The following is a 15,954-nucleotide window of genomic DNA, read 5'->3' as shown; positions in this document are numbered from 1 at the left end:
AAGAAGAAGAAGAAGAAGAAGAAGAAGAAGAAGAAGAAGAAGAAGAAGAAGAAGAAGAAGAAGAAGAAGAAGAAGAAGAAGAAGAAGACAACTTTGACGACTACAACTCAATCTAAAAAGGAGTAAGCTCCAAGCACAGTGAGGCAGGCTTACATCCCAGCACCACTCAGCAGTGCGGCCCAGGAGGGTTGCTGTGAGTTTTAGATCAACCTGGGCTCCAGGACAGCCAGGGCTGTAGAGCGAGACCCTGTCTTATAAAACACAAGATAAGACAATGAATCACCATGAGAAGAGGAATCTCAGTCATCGCCAGGAAGACGTGTCAGAAGCGCCGGCTACAGCCTCCTCCACATGCTTAGAGCACATTGAAACTTTCATTCCCGGGACTGCGCACAGGACCCCAGGGGTCCTCCTGTGGCTTCACGGCACTTTACCTGTGTCATCCACTCTTTATCCCTGTCACTTGGCATGGACTCCCGGACATGGTGGAGAACGAGTTTGTACAGTGACACGGTGTCCTGACACTGCAGGCACTGACGGAGGGTCTCAGCTACGTTGCCGCCTCTCCCGGCACTGTGGGAATTGAGAACAGGCTGAATGTCATGCAGACTGCCAATATCTGTGAAGAATCTGGGGCACACAAGACAATGACCTCTATTTTTGTGCTACAACTCATAATGGGAATTCAATAAAAATGCAGAAAGATGATCATTTTCTATGGCTGCTGGAGTAATTTGGTTTATTATATCATTTAATTCATTTCAATAAACTCGTGCTGACAGTTAATTTATGTCAAACGATTTGTGTTCACTGTGGACTATAAAAACAAGTTAGGGTCAGCTCTTACCCTCCAGCATGTCACCTTCTGCAGGATACAGGGGACGGCAAGGAGCACTGTTAGCCATGCATACTGAAATTGTATGGAGCCAGGATTTTGAGAACCCCAGGGTAAACTAAAGAAATTCAGTAAACGAGCCAGGGCTGGTAGTTCAAGTGTGTAACCCTAGCTGCTGGGGGGTCAAGGAAGGACTACTACAAGGTTAAGACTTGTCAGGGGTACAGAGTAAGCTTAAGCTCAGCCTCACAACTTAGTGAGAAGCTCACCTCAGAGGCACAGCGTGCACCTAGCATGCAGAGTGCTACAGGCTCAGGACTATGTACTGTGACATAAATAAACTGAGCAAATGCACGTGACATACATGCACGCTCACAGGCATTAGACAAGAACAGGAGACACAGCCTGGCAGCATGGTGCTCACCCTTGCCCAGCCTTGGGTCCAATCTTTAGCAAAAAAAACAAACCAAACCAAGCATACAATATAACAACTCCACTGTACAAAAGTTTCTTTTTTAAATATAGAAATGGTCCACAGTCCCTCTTAAGATAAGAGTCTTGTAGAAACTTGATATCAAAAAACCCAAATAGCCCAATTTTTTTAAAAAAAAAATGGGGTACAGATCTAAACAGAAAAGTCTCAGTAGAGGAAACTCAAATGGCTGAGAAACACTTAAAGAGATGTTCAACAGCCTTAGACATCAGGGAGATACAAATCAAAACTACTTTGCATCCATTATTAAGCTGTCAGAATGACTAAAATAAAAAACACAAGTGACAATGCTGGTAAGGATGTGGAGCAAGGGGAACACTCCTCCATTGCTGGTGGGGGTGAGAACTTGTACAGCCACTACGGAAATCAGTGTGGCAGTTCCTCAAAAAGATGAGAGTTAATCCAGCTATGTCACTCTTGGGCATATACCCAAAGGACACTCCATCCTACCATAAGGACACTTGCTCAACAATGTCCACAGCTGCTCTACTCGTAACAGCCAGAAACTGGAAACACCTCAACAGAAGATGGATTTAAAAAAAAAAAAAAAGTGGTATATTTACACAATGGAGTATTAATCAGCTCTTAAAAAAAATCACATCATGAAAATTTCAGACAAATGGATGGAACTAGAAAAAGAACCCTGAGTGAGGTAACCCAGAAAGATAAATATGGTATGCATGCACTTATATCTGGATATTAGCCATTAAATAAATGATAGCTGAGCTACAATCCATAGACCCAGAGAGGTTAGACATAGAAGGGACTAGGGAGGACACATGGATCTCCCTGGGAGAGAAAAATAGATTTTATGGGTAGGGGTGGGAGATGGAGGAAAATGGGAGGATCAAGTGGGAGGGGGGAGAAGGAATTGAGGGAGGGAATGAGGGGAGAGACAGAAATGGCGAGCGTCTGAGTGGTGGTATGGAACCTAGCACAGTGGAAACTTCCTATACATATGAAGGTGATTCCAATAAAGTCTCCCAATAACGAGGGAGAAAGACCCCCACCCGCCATCTCTTGTCACCAAACAAGGCCTCCAGTGCCAGGATTCATCCAATTGAGCTGTTGGCCAAAAGAACTCCCCATGGAAATCCCCAAACAACCCAGGTTTTTGTCAAGACAATAGGTTGTTCTCCACTAACTGACAGCAAGGCTCCATTTGCGAAAGACAGCATTCACATAACTCATTGAACATGGAGAGGTCGAGCTGGCGCCTTCAACCCCATGTCGTAGTGCCTATGGCATGGAAAGGTACTCTGCCAGCCACCAAAAGAGAAAAGTAACCACCGCCCCAACCACAAAACCTTTGATTGCCAGTCTGTCCTGCCTGAAAAAATATGCCAAGGCAATAGCAGCATGAACCTCGAGGGAGTAACCAACCAATGCCTGCTTCGACTTAAGGCTCACACCATGAGATGAAAGCCAGACCTGACACTGCTTGGGTGATCAAGAACCAGTCGAGATAGTCCAGAGACCTAGGGTAAAAAGGAACAATAAAATGACTCCTAATGATATTTTGCTATCCTCAGAGATTGGCGTCGTCATCAGAGGGGCTTCTTCCTGAAGCAGACGGGAACAAACACCGAGACCCACAGCCAGACATTATACAGAGAGAGACCTTGGGCCGCACAACTCTAAACGAGGTGTCTGCATCAAATCCCTCTCCTCAGAGCTCAGGGAACCCCATGAAAGGAAAGGTAGAAGGAGTGGGAAGACAGAAGGGACTGAGGACACTGGGAGAACAAGACTACCTAAAACAGCTGAGCAACGGTCACATGAACTCACAGAGCAGAAGTAACAGCAGACGTCCAGCCGCGGGGCCAGCATCAGTCTGCGCCAGGTCCTAGGCATGTACTATAGCTTTCTGTTTAGAATTTTTATGGGTTTCCTGAATATGTGGACCAGTGGGTCTCAGATTCTTCTGCCTTCTCTCGGAGCTCCTTCATTTTTCTGTTGGCTTGGCTTGCCCAACTTTGATGGTATGATGGTTTTTCATTTTATCTTAGTATATCTTCTATTTACCTTAGTATATCTTCTATTTATCTTAGTATATCTTCTATTGCTGCATTTTGTTTTTGTTCCCTAGAAGGCTGTTCTTTTTAATGAGAGATAGAAAGGGGGTGATTCTGGATGGGAAGGGAGGTGGCAAGGAACCAGGAGGAGTGGAGGGAGGGAAAAGTGTATTCAGAGGATAATTGTATGAGAAAAGAATCTATGTCTAATGGAATAAAGAAGAAGGATGGATTCTTGCAATAAACACCATATAGTTGTAAGGAGAGGAATCACAGCAGACGCTGTACTCAGTCTGTTACCACAGCAACAATGGAAAACCTGGGTAGGACACGCCACAGGAAAGTTAACTGTAAGATTTTCTTTCCACTTCAGATTTGGTGTTCAAAGTGAGAACATGGAATCAAGAGACAAGAAAGCTAGACTCAGTGTAAACAAGGCTTAGGTTCGGGTCATCTCCTTCTTTCCTTCTTTCCTCAGAAATCTACCTGCCTCTGCCTCCCGAGTGCTGGGACTAAAGGCGTGCACCACCTCTGCCCAGCAGGATGATTTCTATTATGACAAATATCAAAAAAAAAAAAAAATCATCCTTTTACATCCCTGGCTGAGGACCACGCAGAGGGAAGTTGTAGGAACCAAAGCCCAACAATTGAATGCTTATGAAAGGCGGATTATTGCCCGATACGGAAAGCAGGTATTTACAATTAGATTTGAGAACAGAGACAGAGAAAGGATTCTTCCTGACTTCATCATCTTCGGCAGTGAGTCACATCCTCCCAAGTGTTAATGTCATCTGGAAACAGAGAACTCTGAGACCTGTTAAACTCCTGTGAGCAGCCCTCACTCTGATCAGAGGGTGGACTGCAGCAAGACGAACAGGATGAACCCAGGCAGAATACTACTACGTGGTGGTGGTGGTGGACGGATGAGCACTTACCAGGCCATCATCTTGCTGAAAAGGGTGACATAGAGGGCATGGCGTGTTGTGGCTGGACGGCAGTGCTGTTCCAGCATCTTCTCCTACACCAGTTTCCAAACAAAAACAAAGCCAAAGTAAGACAAGAAGCCTGGGGTCATCACGGCTGAGCCAGCCACAGATGTCCCATCCTATTGAAACTGTCCCCCTGCCATCAGTGATGTCACCGGGGTAGGTAGTAGAGAGAGGCTGGCTATTGCCAGACTTCCAGCTGCAGAAGGAAGACGCAGTCAACATAAAACTTCTTTCTCTCCCTCTTTTTTTTTTTTTAATATCTATACTTAATAACACTATACACTCTTCCTTAATGACTAAATATTTGTATTGCTTCTTCTATATCTGTCATTAAAAACACAATGTCCTGGTAGTGGTGGGACATGCCTTTAACTCCAGTGCTCAGGAGGCAGAGGCAGGTGGACCTCTGTGAGTGAGAGGCCAGCCTGGTCTACAGAGCGAGACCCTGGACAGCCAGGGCTACACAGAGAAACCCTGTCTCAGCAGTGAAACAAAACGCTGGAGAGATGGCCCAGTGGTTAAGAGCACTGACTCCTCTTCCAGAGGTCCTGAGTTCAATTCCCAGCAACCACATGGTGGCTCACAACCATCTGTAATGGGATCTGATGCCCTCTTCTGTTGTGTGTTGAAGATAGCTACAGTGTGCTCATATAAATAAAAATAAATAAATCTTAAAAAAAAAAAGAGAGAGAGAAAGAAACAAAACAAAGCAAAGCTAAGCAAAACAAAAACAAAAAACAAAAAAACAAAACAAAACAAAACAAAACAAAACAAAAAAAAAACAAGGAGAAAAACAAAAAAAATCCAGAGTGGAGGTGATGGGGAGGCGCTCCCTGGAGAAAGAGTTTGCTGCATAGGGTCAGATCCTGAGGAACAGGCATTAAAAGGACAGGGCACGGCGGTGTGTGCCTGCAACCCCGGCAGTGAGAAGTGGGGAAGGGCAGGGTGGGGTGCAGACACAGGTGGTTACCTGGAGTTTTCTGGCCATCTAGTTTAGCCAGCCAAATGCTGAGGACCAAGTTCAGCGAGACCCTGGCTCAAAATATAAAATAAAATGGGGAGCAATAGGGAAGACAGCTGACTGCAGCCTCTGGAGTCCACATTCATGTGCACAGGGGCACGCACCTGCAGACACACAGGTATACTACACACATGCCACACACACACGTTTTTAAAGGGAATCATTGTTTACCAAGATAACCACTGAATTCCTAATTTCCTCTATGAGGACAGAGCACCTATATGGAATTGTAAGTCTTCCGGCAGAGGGCAGAGAAAGCATTGAAGTGGGAAAGCTCACCTGCTCTCTGCTTAACAGCATGTCCACGGAGTGGCATTCTGCGGTTATTATAGATATGGCGTCCTTGGGGCTTAAAGGATCGAGATGTAGAGTAGGCCACAGCCTTTGGTTTAAAGAGGAAGAAAGGAGACGGATTTCTAACAACACAACAAAGACCATAAGCTAGCACAGCACCCATTATAATCCATTAGATGAAGTTATTTTATACTGTCTTTATAAGATAAACATGGAATCTGTTAATCACATTAAGTTATTTAACTCATCCTAAGGTTTATCACTGCATCCACTGGTAATCAATGCAGAAAGCCATTATCTATGTACATGTTAGCTGGGTGGGGAAACAGCTTTAGTTCTACATACAGCACTACTTGGTGCTTAGGAGGAGCGGTTCAAAATGGTCTCTGCACCCGGCTACTTACAGGGCAAATGACTAGGGACAGGAAAAAAAATGCTTGTGTGCAGAGCACAGATATACGCACAGATCTGTTTACAGATGCACACTGACATACAATGTATGCACATAGCATCAAAGTTCCTTAAGGAGGCATGGCTGGGGGAAGAAAGGTTTTCTTGTAGGAAAAAAATGACAAGGTTTTTTTCCCCCTGGGTAAGAATAAATAGCCTAAGGAATACTGCCTGACAGAATTCACCCCTTATATAAGTTTTTGAGGGTTGGCAAAAAAAGGAACCTGCGTCCTAGAATAACAGGTATCAAGATTGCAATTCGCAGGCTGACTCACCTCTCCAATTTTCTCACCCACAAATTGACCTGCCTACTGTATGTCATTACTTAGATTTACAATTGGCAGTTCAAATTAAACCCACTCAAGAAACAACCCTATAACACCCCCTCCCCACCCAACAGAACCTGCCCATTCCCTGGGTCTCCTTTTTCAGACCTGGAAGTCACAATTACCTTTCATTTCTAGGTCCAGAGAGTTTGTGGTCACTTCCAGTCCCCTTTCCCTCCCACCCCAAACCTTACAGATGGTGCCTTCTCCTTGAGGCCACCCACCTCTCCCCAGCCTCACTGACATTTACAAGGAGACCACAGACACAGGTCAGGACCCTTTCCTTGCCTGCCCCGTGAAACAGCTCTCGTTCTGAAAGTACTGGATTTGGCCATACCTCCATGCTGTGGGGCAGGTCTCCACGTTCACAGAAACAATGACTCTGACATTCACCGGCAGGGGGTCGATCAGCCACTTCATGTGCTTCTCCACTTGCTTCAGAGCACACAACAGAAGTCAACTTATAACAACAGCATTTCAGAACAATCCCCAAAGTTCTCTAGTGGGATAAAAGTCTCATGACACTTTCCTTATTATTAAGGATATGACTCTTATTTGGGAATGGTTTATCCTAGGTTAGAAAAACACTACTATCACCAAGTTTGAATTCTGGACATTTAAGGAAATGTCAATGCCTTAACATGATGTCAAGATAGGGCTGGACAGTGGTAGAGTAGGCCTTTAATGCCAGCACTCGGGAGGCAGAGACAGGTGGGTCTCTGCTAGTTTGGGGCCAGCCTGGTCTATAGAATGGGTTCCATGACAGCCAAAGGTACACAGAGAAACCCTATCTCAATCCCCCACTCCAAGTCAAAATAAATACTTTTTGCTAAGTATATATATTTACTTGATGCTACTGTCTATATGCATACAATTATTTCTTTATTTTATTTTTAATTCAGACACTTCTCCAGAATCAAGGAGAAATAAACCGAACAGCATCATTCCCTTCCCTGAAGCCCAGAACTGAGATGGCCGCTGCTACCATTGCTGGCCCCCTCAGCCTCTGAGTGCATCTGCTAATAGAAGACACAGTGAGAGCTGCACCTGAACTTGATCTATGGAATCGATGACGATAAGGATGCTGCCCTGGTGCCGGGCAGAGAGCTTCTCCAGCCAACGTGGAAATTCCTCCAGAAGCTTCGCAGGGTCCAGTGTCAGAGCAGAAACTGCCCAGAAGTGCCGCATCAGCTGCGGGGTGACAGGGTGACAAAGTAAATCACATGCAATGTAAGTCAGCCGTACTCCACGGTAGCAGGGGGACCTCTCCATCCTCACTGTGGATGTCGGCACTCACTCACCACCGGGGTATGTGTGTGTGTGTGTGTGTGTGTGTGTGTGTGTGTGTTTGTGTGTGCACACACGCGCACACGGGCGTGCGTGCGCTCAAGAGCACTCTCACATACACGTGCACATATACATGTACCGGTGCATGCGTGTGCTTGCATGTGAGGGTCTGAGGGTGATGTTGGGTATCTTTCTCAATTAGTTCTCCACCTTATCTTTGCAGACAGGGTCTCTCACTGAACCTGGAATTCGCTGACTGGCTAGGCTAGTGGCCAGAAAGTTCCACGGATCCCCCTGTCTCTGTCCACACCAATATGGAATGGTTACAGACACGTCGCATGCTGCCATGCCCAAGTGTTTGCATGGATGCCGGGGACAGAAACTTGGATTTTATGCTTACATGGCCAGCACTTTACTGACTGGATCTTCTTTGTAGACTGTAAGTCATAACATTTTTTAAAAATTTATTTACTAGAAAATACCCAAGTAGCTGAAGGGGGCTGCAACCCTGTAGGTAGAACAACAATATGAACTAACCAGTACCCCCTGAGCTTGTGTCTCTAGCTGCATATGTAGCAGAAGATGGCCTAATCAGCCATCATTGGGAAGAGAGGCCCCTTGGTCTTGCAAACTTTATATGCCCCAGTACAGGGGAATACCAGGGCCAAGAAGTGGGAGTGGGTGGGGTAGGGGAGCAGGGGTGGGGGGAGGGTATAGGGAACTTTCGGGACAGCGCTAAAATTGTAAATAAAATATCTAATAAAAAAATAACTAAAAAAATTTATTTACTTTTATCGTATGTGTATGAATATTTTGCCTGCATGTAAGTATGTGTACCATGTGCATGCAGTGCCCATGGAGACCAGAAAAGTGTGTCAAATCCCCTGGGGCTGGAGTTACAGATGGTTGTGAGCTGCCAGGTGGGTGTTGGGAGCCAAACCTAGGTCCTCTGTAAGAGCAACAGTGTTCTTAGCCACTGAGCCATTTCTTCAACCCAAATACTAGATTTTGAACCTTACACGAGCCCAAGATAGCTTGTTGTAGGCTGAGTATTCCTTGTGTGAAATGTTTGGTACCAGAAGTATTTCAGATTTCAGATTTTGGGGCTCTGGGCAATATTCACACATGTATAATGAGTGATCTTGGGAACAGGCCTGAAGTCTAAATATGAAAATCATTTATATTTCATATACACACTTTATAAGTAGCCTGAAGGTAATTCTGAACCTTCCAAAGTGAGCCTGTGTTTTAATTGTGACATAAGCTCAGACATGGAATTTTCCACTTGGATTGTCACGTTGATACTCAGAAAGCTTCAGATGTTTCCTGGGGCTGGAGCATGCGCAAGGCCCCCATGGTCAATCTTCAAACTATCAAAAAGTTGCAGAATTTGGGGCAGTTCAGATTTCAAAGTAGTGATGTTCTACCTATAACCCCAAACGTTTGTTTACTGTTATCAACTCAGTCCCAATAGTTTCAGAATCTGCCTAACATCCAGATGGCTCCGGAGTGCCCACATCATACCTTCAGGGTCAGCCGCTTGATGATCAAGGAGGACTCCGAGCTGGTTGACATTGGCCTCCCCACAAAATGAGACAGGATCAGGGTGTTCGGGAAATGCTTCTGCTGCAGCTGAATCCTGAGAGAAAAACACGGCACTTTTTATACAACTGACAGCGGTCCTTTACGGTCCGAGACAACAGATACACTAAGAGCCGGACCTCAAACATTGCCCCCAGAGTCCTTAAGGACATGGTTAGTCACATTGCAACAAATAGGGAGATTAGTGAGCTCATTCTATTTTTAGAACCTTTTAAACGAATTGCCTCACTTTAATTGCAAGATGATGTTAATTAACATAAAATGTTAATAAAATAAACATTTAACTAAGAGTATGCAGTTAGAGGAGGTGGATACAGTAAAATGAGGAATTCAAGGTCATCCTCAGTTACACAGTGAGATTGAAACCAGGCTAGTTTTTGCTACATGAGACCCTGTCTCTAAAAAACAAAACAAAACAAACAAAACGGCGAGAAGAGTGGTTTAACTGCATCTCGTCATACCATTTTGATAAAAGAAGGGACTTTCCAGAACCTGGTCCTCCAGAAACCAGGAGGGGTGGGATCGGGGCCGGCGCCACCACCAGATCATCCAGGCGCTGGTAATACTAGAAACAAAGAAAGAAAGAAACAGAAAACAGATTTACACTATTTATATTATGAGACTGCATAGGCCTCTCATCATCCTTTGAAAACATGAGAGGAAAGCGTGTGAGAAAACAAACTTGCGGCTGGCTGAGAGCGCCTGCACGGGTGCTGCACTGGAGCCTGAAGCAGCAAATGGCCCCACGGCATTGCTGCAACTCAGAGTGTGAGGGGCAGCATGGATTTTGGTGGGGTTTTACAATGTTCAGATGTTTGCTGAAATACCGCAAAGAGCCCATCACATTACACTGGAACCCCTCGACTACAGGAAGTATCCCAGAGGGCCGTGCGAGCCCAGACAGCAGCCCTAGATTTGTGGATCAGAAGAATGAATTTGGATTTCCAGAGGCTGCTTTAGTTTTCAGGGCTTACTAAGAATGGGTCCAAACAAAAGCAGGTTTCTTCTGCGGGTCCCCCACCCCCACCCCCAGTCTCCCAGGCGGCCTCAGAGAGCCAGGCTCAGACAGACTGCCTGAGCTCTTCATGACACTGAGTTCTCAGTAAAGTCCAAGAATTCCATCCTCTCTTCCTGGGCTTTCCCCAGCCACACAGAAGTAGCCACACCTGGAAGGCTGTGCTCACACAAGCAAAATGCCACAATAGTTCTTAAGAGTGTCCACAGCCAGCTTGACACTGCTCTGCCTACAGACTTCAGACTGACTGCTGCTGGTGTTTTAACATCCTTAATAGCTTGTGGCTTCTTGGCAGTAAAATCTCCAACTGTAGGAATCCATCCTTGGTATAGTCTTTCTGCTTGTAGTCTCTAGACATGAATCAACTACCAAGGAACCCCAGTGGTTCTCATAGCAGTGTTGCTTCTGAAGGAACGGGAGGTGGGGGGGGGTGTGTGGGAGTGGGGGAAAGGCCTTTGTTGGTTTATTACCCTATCAATCCCAATGGTTCACAGTTCTACAGAAAACCCACTTAAAGATCTGTGGTCCCCACATTGGGCCTTCTTGCTGCAAGGGAAAAATCCTCAGATGTGGGCCACAGTTAAAATGTATTCTGTGTGTGCTCATGGGGAAGTCATGTCAGATTGTTTCTTCTTCTAATCCACAGCATCAGTACCTCTATTTAAAAAATCGCCACTTAATGTTAACCCCATGCCAGTCACTAAGCTCTGCTTTAGGGGCCTCATCTGGCTGAATATTTGCAGCATTGCCCTAAGAAGGCAATGGCACTAGCAATTCTGCATATGAATATGAAGAAAATGAAGGCTACATTTAGAGTGGCCAAGGGATTTGAGAGAACCAAGCAAGAAGCGCAGTTTAAATTCCAAGGGCTCTATAAAATGAACATGAACATGCAACTGTTCATGTTAACTTCTGTGATCGCCTTTAGAAATTAATTTGTAGACTCAAGTTGAGATGGCTCAGTCCATTAAAGGTGCTTTCCACTAAGCCTGACTGACGGCTGGAGTTCAACTCCCAGGACACACATGTTGGACGTGGAGAAGCGATTTTCTCTGACAGTCACATATGCACCACGACAAGCAGGGCATCCCTCCCACGCTCGATCCATAATGCATACACATTTAAAAACCGCTTTGTGTATTAGTTTAAGTACTTCTTAGCTTGGGCATGCTTCTTAGAACTTTCATGTTGTTAATCATTTTAGATGTTTATAGATCCTGATTAGACCCAAACTGAATGGCTGATCTGCCCATTGAGTGAACTACCTGAGTTTGTTTTCTGGACGTTCGGGATTTTAATTCTTTTAACAGTTGGGAAGAGCTGAGAGTCTGGTCTTACTACGGCCACATTTTCTAGCCTGATCTGGGTGAGGTGCAGTTGGTAGCATAACAGGCACATAGCTGATGAATCCATCATCTATAAAAATGATGGGTGTTCACAAAGATATGTCGTCACATCGTCTTCCTATGATCCAAATCTAAGCACATCTCAATAAGGGTCATCCTGCCTTTAGAGCAGGTAACACAGTGACGAACTGGAATATGCTCAGAGGAAAGCATTAGCATATGAAAGCCTTTAAGCTGTAACTTATTTTATTATTATTATTTTTAATGGTGTGTGTGTGTGTGTGTGTGTGTGTGCATGCAGGTATGTGTGCGGTTGCATGCGGGGCCATAAGTTCCCATCTAGTGTCTTCTGCTATCACCTTCCACCTTATTTTTGGAGATAGGGTCTCTCCTTAAGCCCAGGTTCACTGATTGGCTAGGCTGACTGACCAATGAGCTTCAGGGATCTGCCATACCTCTGCCCGCCCACGCACTGGGGTTACAGAAGGGAGCTATAGCTCTGGACTTTGCACATGCGTGCTGCGGATCTGAACACAAGTCTTCATAGTTAGATGACAAGAGCTTTACCAGCTGTGCTGTCCCCCCCTCTCCCCCAGCCAGCCGCTGAACTTCGCTGGACAGAGGGCTCCGAAGTTTACCTTCTCGAATCCCAGTTCATGGGCGGAGCTGGAAGCCTGCTGAAAGGCTTCCATCTGTTCTTGCTCATCGTGTATGTCCCACAGAACATCCCCAAAATCATCTTCTTCTGGAGTGGAATCCTCACTGCCCCCATCTTTCTCCTCCACGTCTGTGTTCTCAAGGCCAAGGATGTCCTAAGTATAAAGAACAAGAAACAGAAAGCAAGTGAACTTCCGAGACCTCGAAGATGGGGCCAGCTTGCAGGGCTTTACCTGCCTAGGTGAGTAAGAGCTGACTCAGGCTTATAAGAAGGAGTTATTTTAAGTACCTCTAAGAACTAATTTGTAACCATAGAATCCCAGTGTAAAACGAAAATACTAAAAACATAAAGAGTTCCTTTCCATTAAAGTGAAATCAGGATGTTTGATGGGATTTGTTTTCTAGAAAGTGCCATGTAATAGATGCAATTGTATCTGGCTAGTGAATGACTTTTTAAAAAGTATGCATAAGTGTGGATGCTGGAGGACAGCTTTGGGTGCCATCCTCGGGAATACTTATCTCCTTTGAGACGCAGTCTGTCACTAGGAGCGTCCCAATTGGGTTTGCCTGGCTAGTGAGCCTAAGAGAATCTTCCTGTCTCTGCTCCCGCAGTGCTGGGATTTACAGGCACATGCCATCATGCCTGTATTCTTTAAGTGTGTACTTGGAACCCACCTTAGGTCCTCATGCTTGTGAGGTGAGTGCTCTGCGGACTAAGCTATCTCTTCAGCCCCGTTAGTGAATGACTACGAAGACTGCACTGATGCCTATGAAATATGGCATAAAACTGAATTACCCAGATGGAACTTCTGTTTCTGTCTGTCTCTGTCTCTGTCTCTCTCTGCCCTCTCTCTCTTGTTTTGAGACAGAATTTCTATGTGTATCCCTGGCTGACCTGGAACTTGTTCTGTAGACTTTGAACTCAGAGATCTGCCTCTGCCTCCCGGGTGCTGGCATTAAAGGTTTGTGCCACTGGGCATGGTGGCACACGCCTTTAATCCCAGCACTGGGGAGGCAGAGGCAGGCGGATTTCTGAGTTCGAGGCCAGCCTGGTCTACAGAGTGAGTTCCAGGACAGCCAGGGCTATACAGAGAAACCCTGTCTCGAAAAACAAAACAAACAAACAAACAAAAGGTTTGTGCCACTGGCTCTGAGTGAGATGGCATTTCTTGCTGTCAAGCCTCTCTGCTGTCACATTTAATCTCCCGATGGAACCACTGAAAACACAGGGATGATAAGCATGGTTCATTTCATGGTCCTCATTCATCTCACCTTTTTTTTTTCTTTTTTTTTTTTGGTTCTAAAACTGTGAGTTTGGAAAGCTCAGAATCACCTGGGCAATCTTTGTACAGGAGGACGCATAAATGTGCTGCCAAGTGTCGTAGCGTTACATTTTGGGCTCACTCTCCTCGGATGACAGATATCTATCTCCACAATCCAATTTAATTAGATAAGGTGAAGCCAGATATAGTGACCTATGCCTTTAATTCCAGCACTAGGGAGGCAGAGGCAGGCAGATTTCTGAGTTCGAGGCCAGCCTGATCTCCAAAGTGAGTTCCAGGCCAGTCAGAGCTGGTACTAGGGATCTTTCTCAAAAAACAAATGCCAAACAAAAAGCAGTATAAATCCCCGCTTCTCAGGTAAGGTCTCTGGATCAGGCGAAGCAAGGTAACCGTCCCACTGTGCTCATTTTACTTGGAGAGAAGGGTGTTCTCTGTCTTTTGACATTAGTTATTGGTATTTTTGCTGACCCAATTCTGAGGTGATTTTTTTTTGCATAAAATATAATCTCAGGCAGCTATGGAAAATATAAATACATGAGATTTCAAAGAGTCCAGCTCCAGATGCCTCCATGGACCATGGTCCCGTTCCCCCGAAAGGGGCTTTTAGCCTCTCTGCTGCTGTTAGGGATAGCAAGGTGGGGGACATCTCAAATATGTAAAAATCCCAACCGCAAAACCTCTTTGTGGAGTAAAATGGACATTTATCCTCAACTGCATGCTCTGGATTTTTGTGTTTTCGATACATTTTACACCTAACAGGCATTGCAGCCCAGCTTTGGTGAGGCAAATCCTGACAACACCGCTTTCTCATTCCAGTAACAACTCCCAACTGAAAGATGGTGCTTTCCTGGGGTACTGTTCTCAAAAATGACACACAAGTAGTTTTGTCTGGAAAACTCTTTTTTTTAAAAAAAAATTACTATGAAGCTATTTTAGATGAAAACTTAACAGAGAAATGCATATTTACCTGTTTAATAATCTTTTCCACACCCATATAAATCTTATGCACGCCCTCCGCAGGATCTCCCGAGTGTTCGATGATCTGGGAGAAAAGGTTCAATGGTAACAAGGAAACACAGTAAGAGCCACATCAGCATCAGGAGAGAGGGGCAGCAGTATGCCTTTTATCATTTTAACTTTTTATCCCAGCAAGTTCCTCACAACAAAGATACTATACTGCAAACCTGTGCTTCAGAAGAGGAAACCGAAACTTGCTTCAGGTCGCACAGAGATTCAGTGTGAACTTTTTTGTGTGTGTGTGTGTGTGTGTGTGTGTGTCCCAGCATCTGTCATCCAGATGTCTACACCAGGTCTCAGACCTCTCACTACCCTGCCAACTACTCTATTCTTCATACAACAACAAGCAAATCACTGACAGAGGTCCACACCTGTCCCTGCCATTCTGCTCAAAGCCAAACAAACCTCACTCCAAGGGAAAAGTCCAGGTGCTTAAAAGGATCCCTGAGGTTTCCCAGGCTCGATCTCATTGGGCCATCCTTCCTCTATGTCCCCTCTCTACAGACACCCTGACTTCCTTCCCCATTCCCACCCCCCTCCCGGCTCTGGTCTCATCTCTGCCATGCATGCCCTCTGACATTTCCTCTGTGTCTTACCTTGGCTTTAGTGGTCTTGCCTAGGTTGGAAACTTGATCCAGGAACTGCTGGACAGAGTCGCAAGTGGCTTTCCCGTCCTCCGAACGGTGGTAGATTAATCCTGGTTTTCCTTCTGGGTTTTGCAGGAAGGCTTCTTCACAGTCTTCCAGTAAAAAACTAGATGGGAAATTATTATTTCATGAGCGACACAGCTCTGTGGCAGCAGGGACTTAGGCGGCCAGTCTAAGTGCCCAAACGAGCTTTTACCACGGTGACAAGGGCCCACTGCCCTTCTTACGAAGGAAGAAAAGCTTTCCAAAATTACATGTGTGTGCCTCTGTGTGTGTGTACGTGTGCACTGTAAGACGTGCGTCTGTGTGCGGTGTGGTATAAGCATGATGTATGTGTGATGTGAGATGTGTTTATGTGGAATGTGGGTGAATAAGTACGTGGTGTGTATGTCTTGTGTGAGTGTGTGTGTCTGCGTGTATATGTGAGTGTTTCTGGTGTGAGTGTGTATGTGTGTATGTGTGTGTGAATGAGTGTCTGTATATGTGAGTATGTGTTATGTGGTGAATGTGCGTTGTGTGATGAATGTGTGTTGTGTGTGTGTGAATAGGTGAATAGATGTGTGTGTGTCGTGTGTGTATATGTATAACTGAACATGGAATCCAAAGTTTCACGCACACTAGGCAATTAATCTACCATTGAGTTTTATACCCAATCTCTTCTTTTTAACCTCTACTTT

General features: G+C 45.2%; 1 protein-coding gene across 2 annotated transcripts in view; it reads right to left on the bottom strand.

Moving 5' to 3' along the window:
• Nphp3 (nephrocystin 3) overlaps positions 1-15,954 on the bottom strand; it is a 41,502-nt gene that overhangs the window by 13,398 nt on the left and 12,150 nt on the right. For both annotated transcript variants that reach the window (XM_021206097.2, XM_029543847.1), the window contains exons 7-16: positions 15,227-15,383; positions 14,581-14,655; positions 12,312-12,485; positions 9,774-9,877; positions 9,235-9,349; positions 7,471-7,614; positions 6,761-6,858; positions 5,633-5,735; positions 4,279-4,361; positions 435-573 (exon numbers count right to left, since the gene is read on the bottom strand). In XM_021206097.2, coding sequence (XP_021061756.1) covers positions 435-573; positions 4,279-4,361; positions 5,633-5,735; positions 6,761-6,858; positions 7,471-7,614; positions 9,235-9,349; positions 9,774-9,877; positions 12,312-12,485; positions 14,581-14,655; positions 15,227-15,383 — 1,192 coding nt within the window. The remainder of the gene's footprint in view (positions 1-434; positions 574-4,278; positions 4,362-5,632; positions 5,736-6,760; positions 6,859-7,470; positions 7,615-9,234; positions 9,350-9,773; positions 9,878-12,311; positions 12,486-14,580; positions 14,656-15,226; positions 15,384-15,954) is intronic.

This window comes from Mus pahari, chromosome 10 (genome assembly GCF_900095145.1).
Source record: "Mus pahari chromosome 10, PAHARI_EIJ_v1.1, whole genome shotgun sequence".
Lineage (NCBI taxonomy): Eukaryota > Metazoa > Chordata > Mammalia > Rodentia > Muridae > Mus > Mus pahari.
The sequence above is the reverse complement of the archived record's forward strand: the minus strand, read 5'-3'. Positions and strand labels throughout refer to the sequence as shown.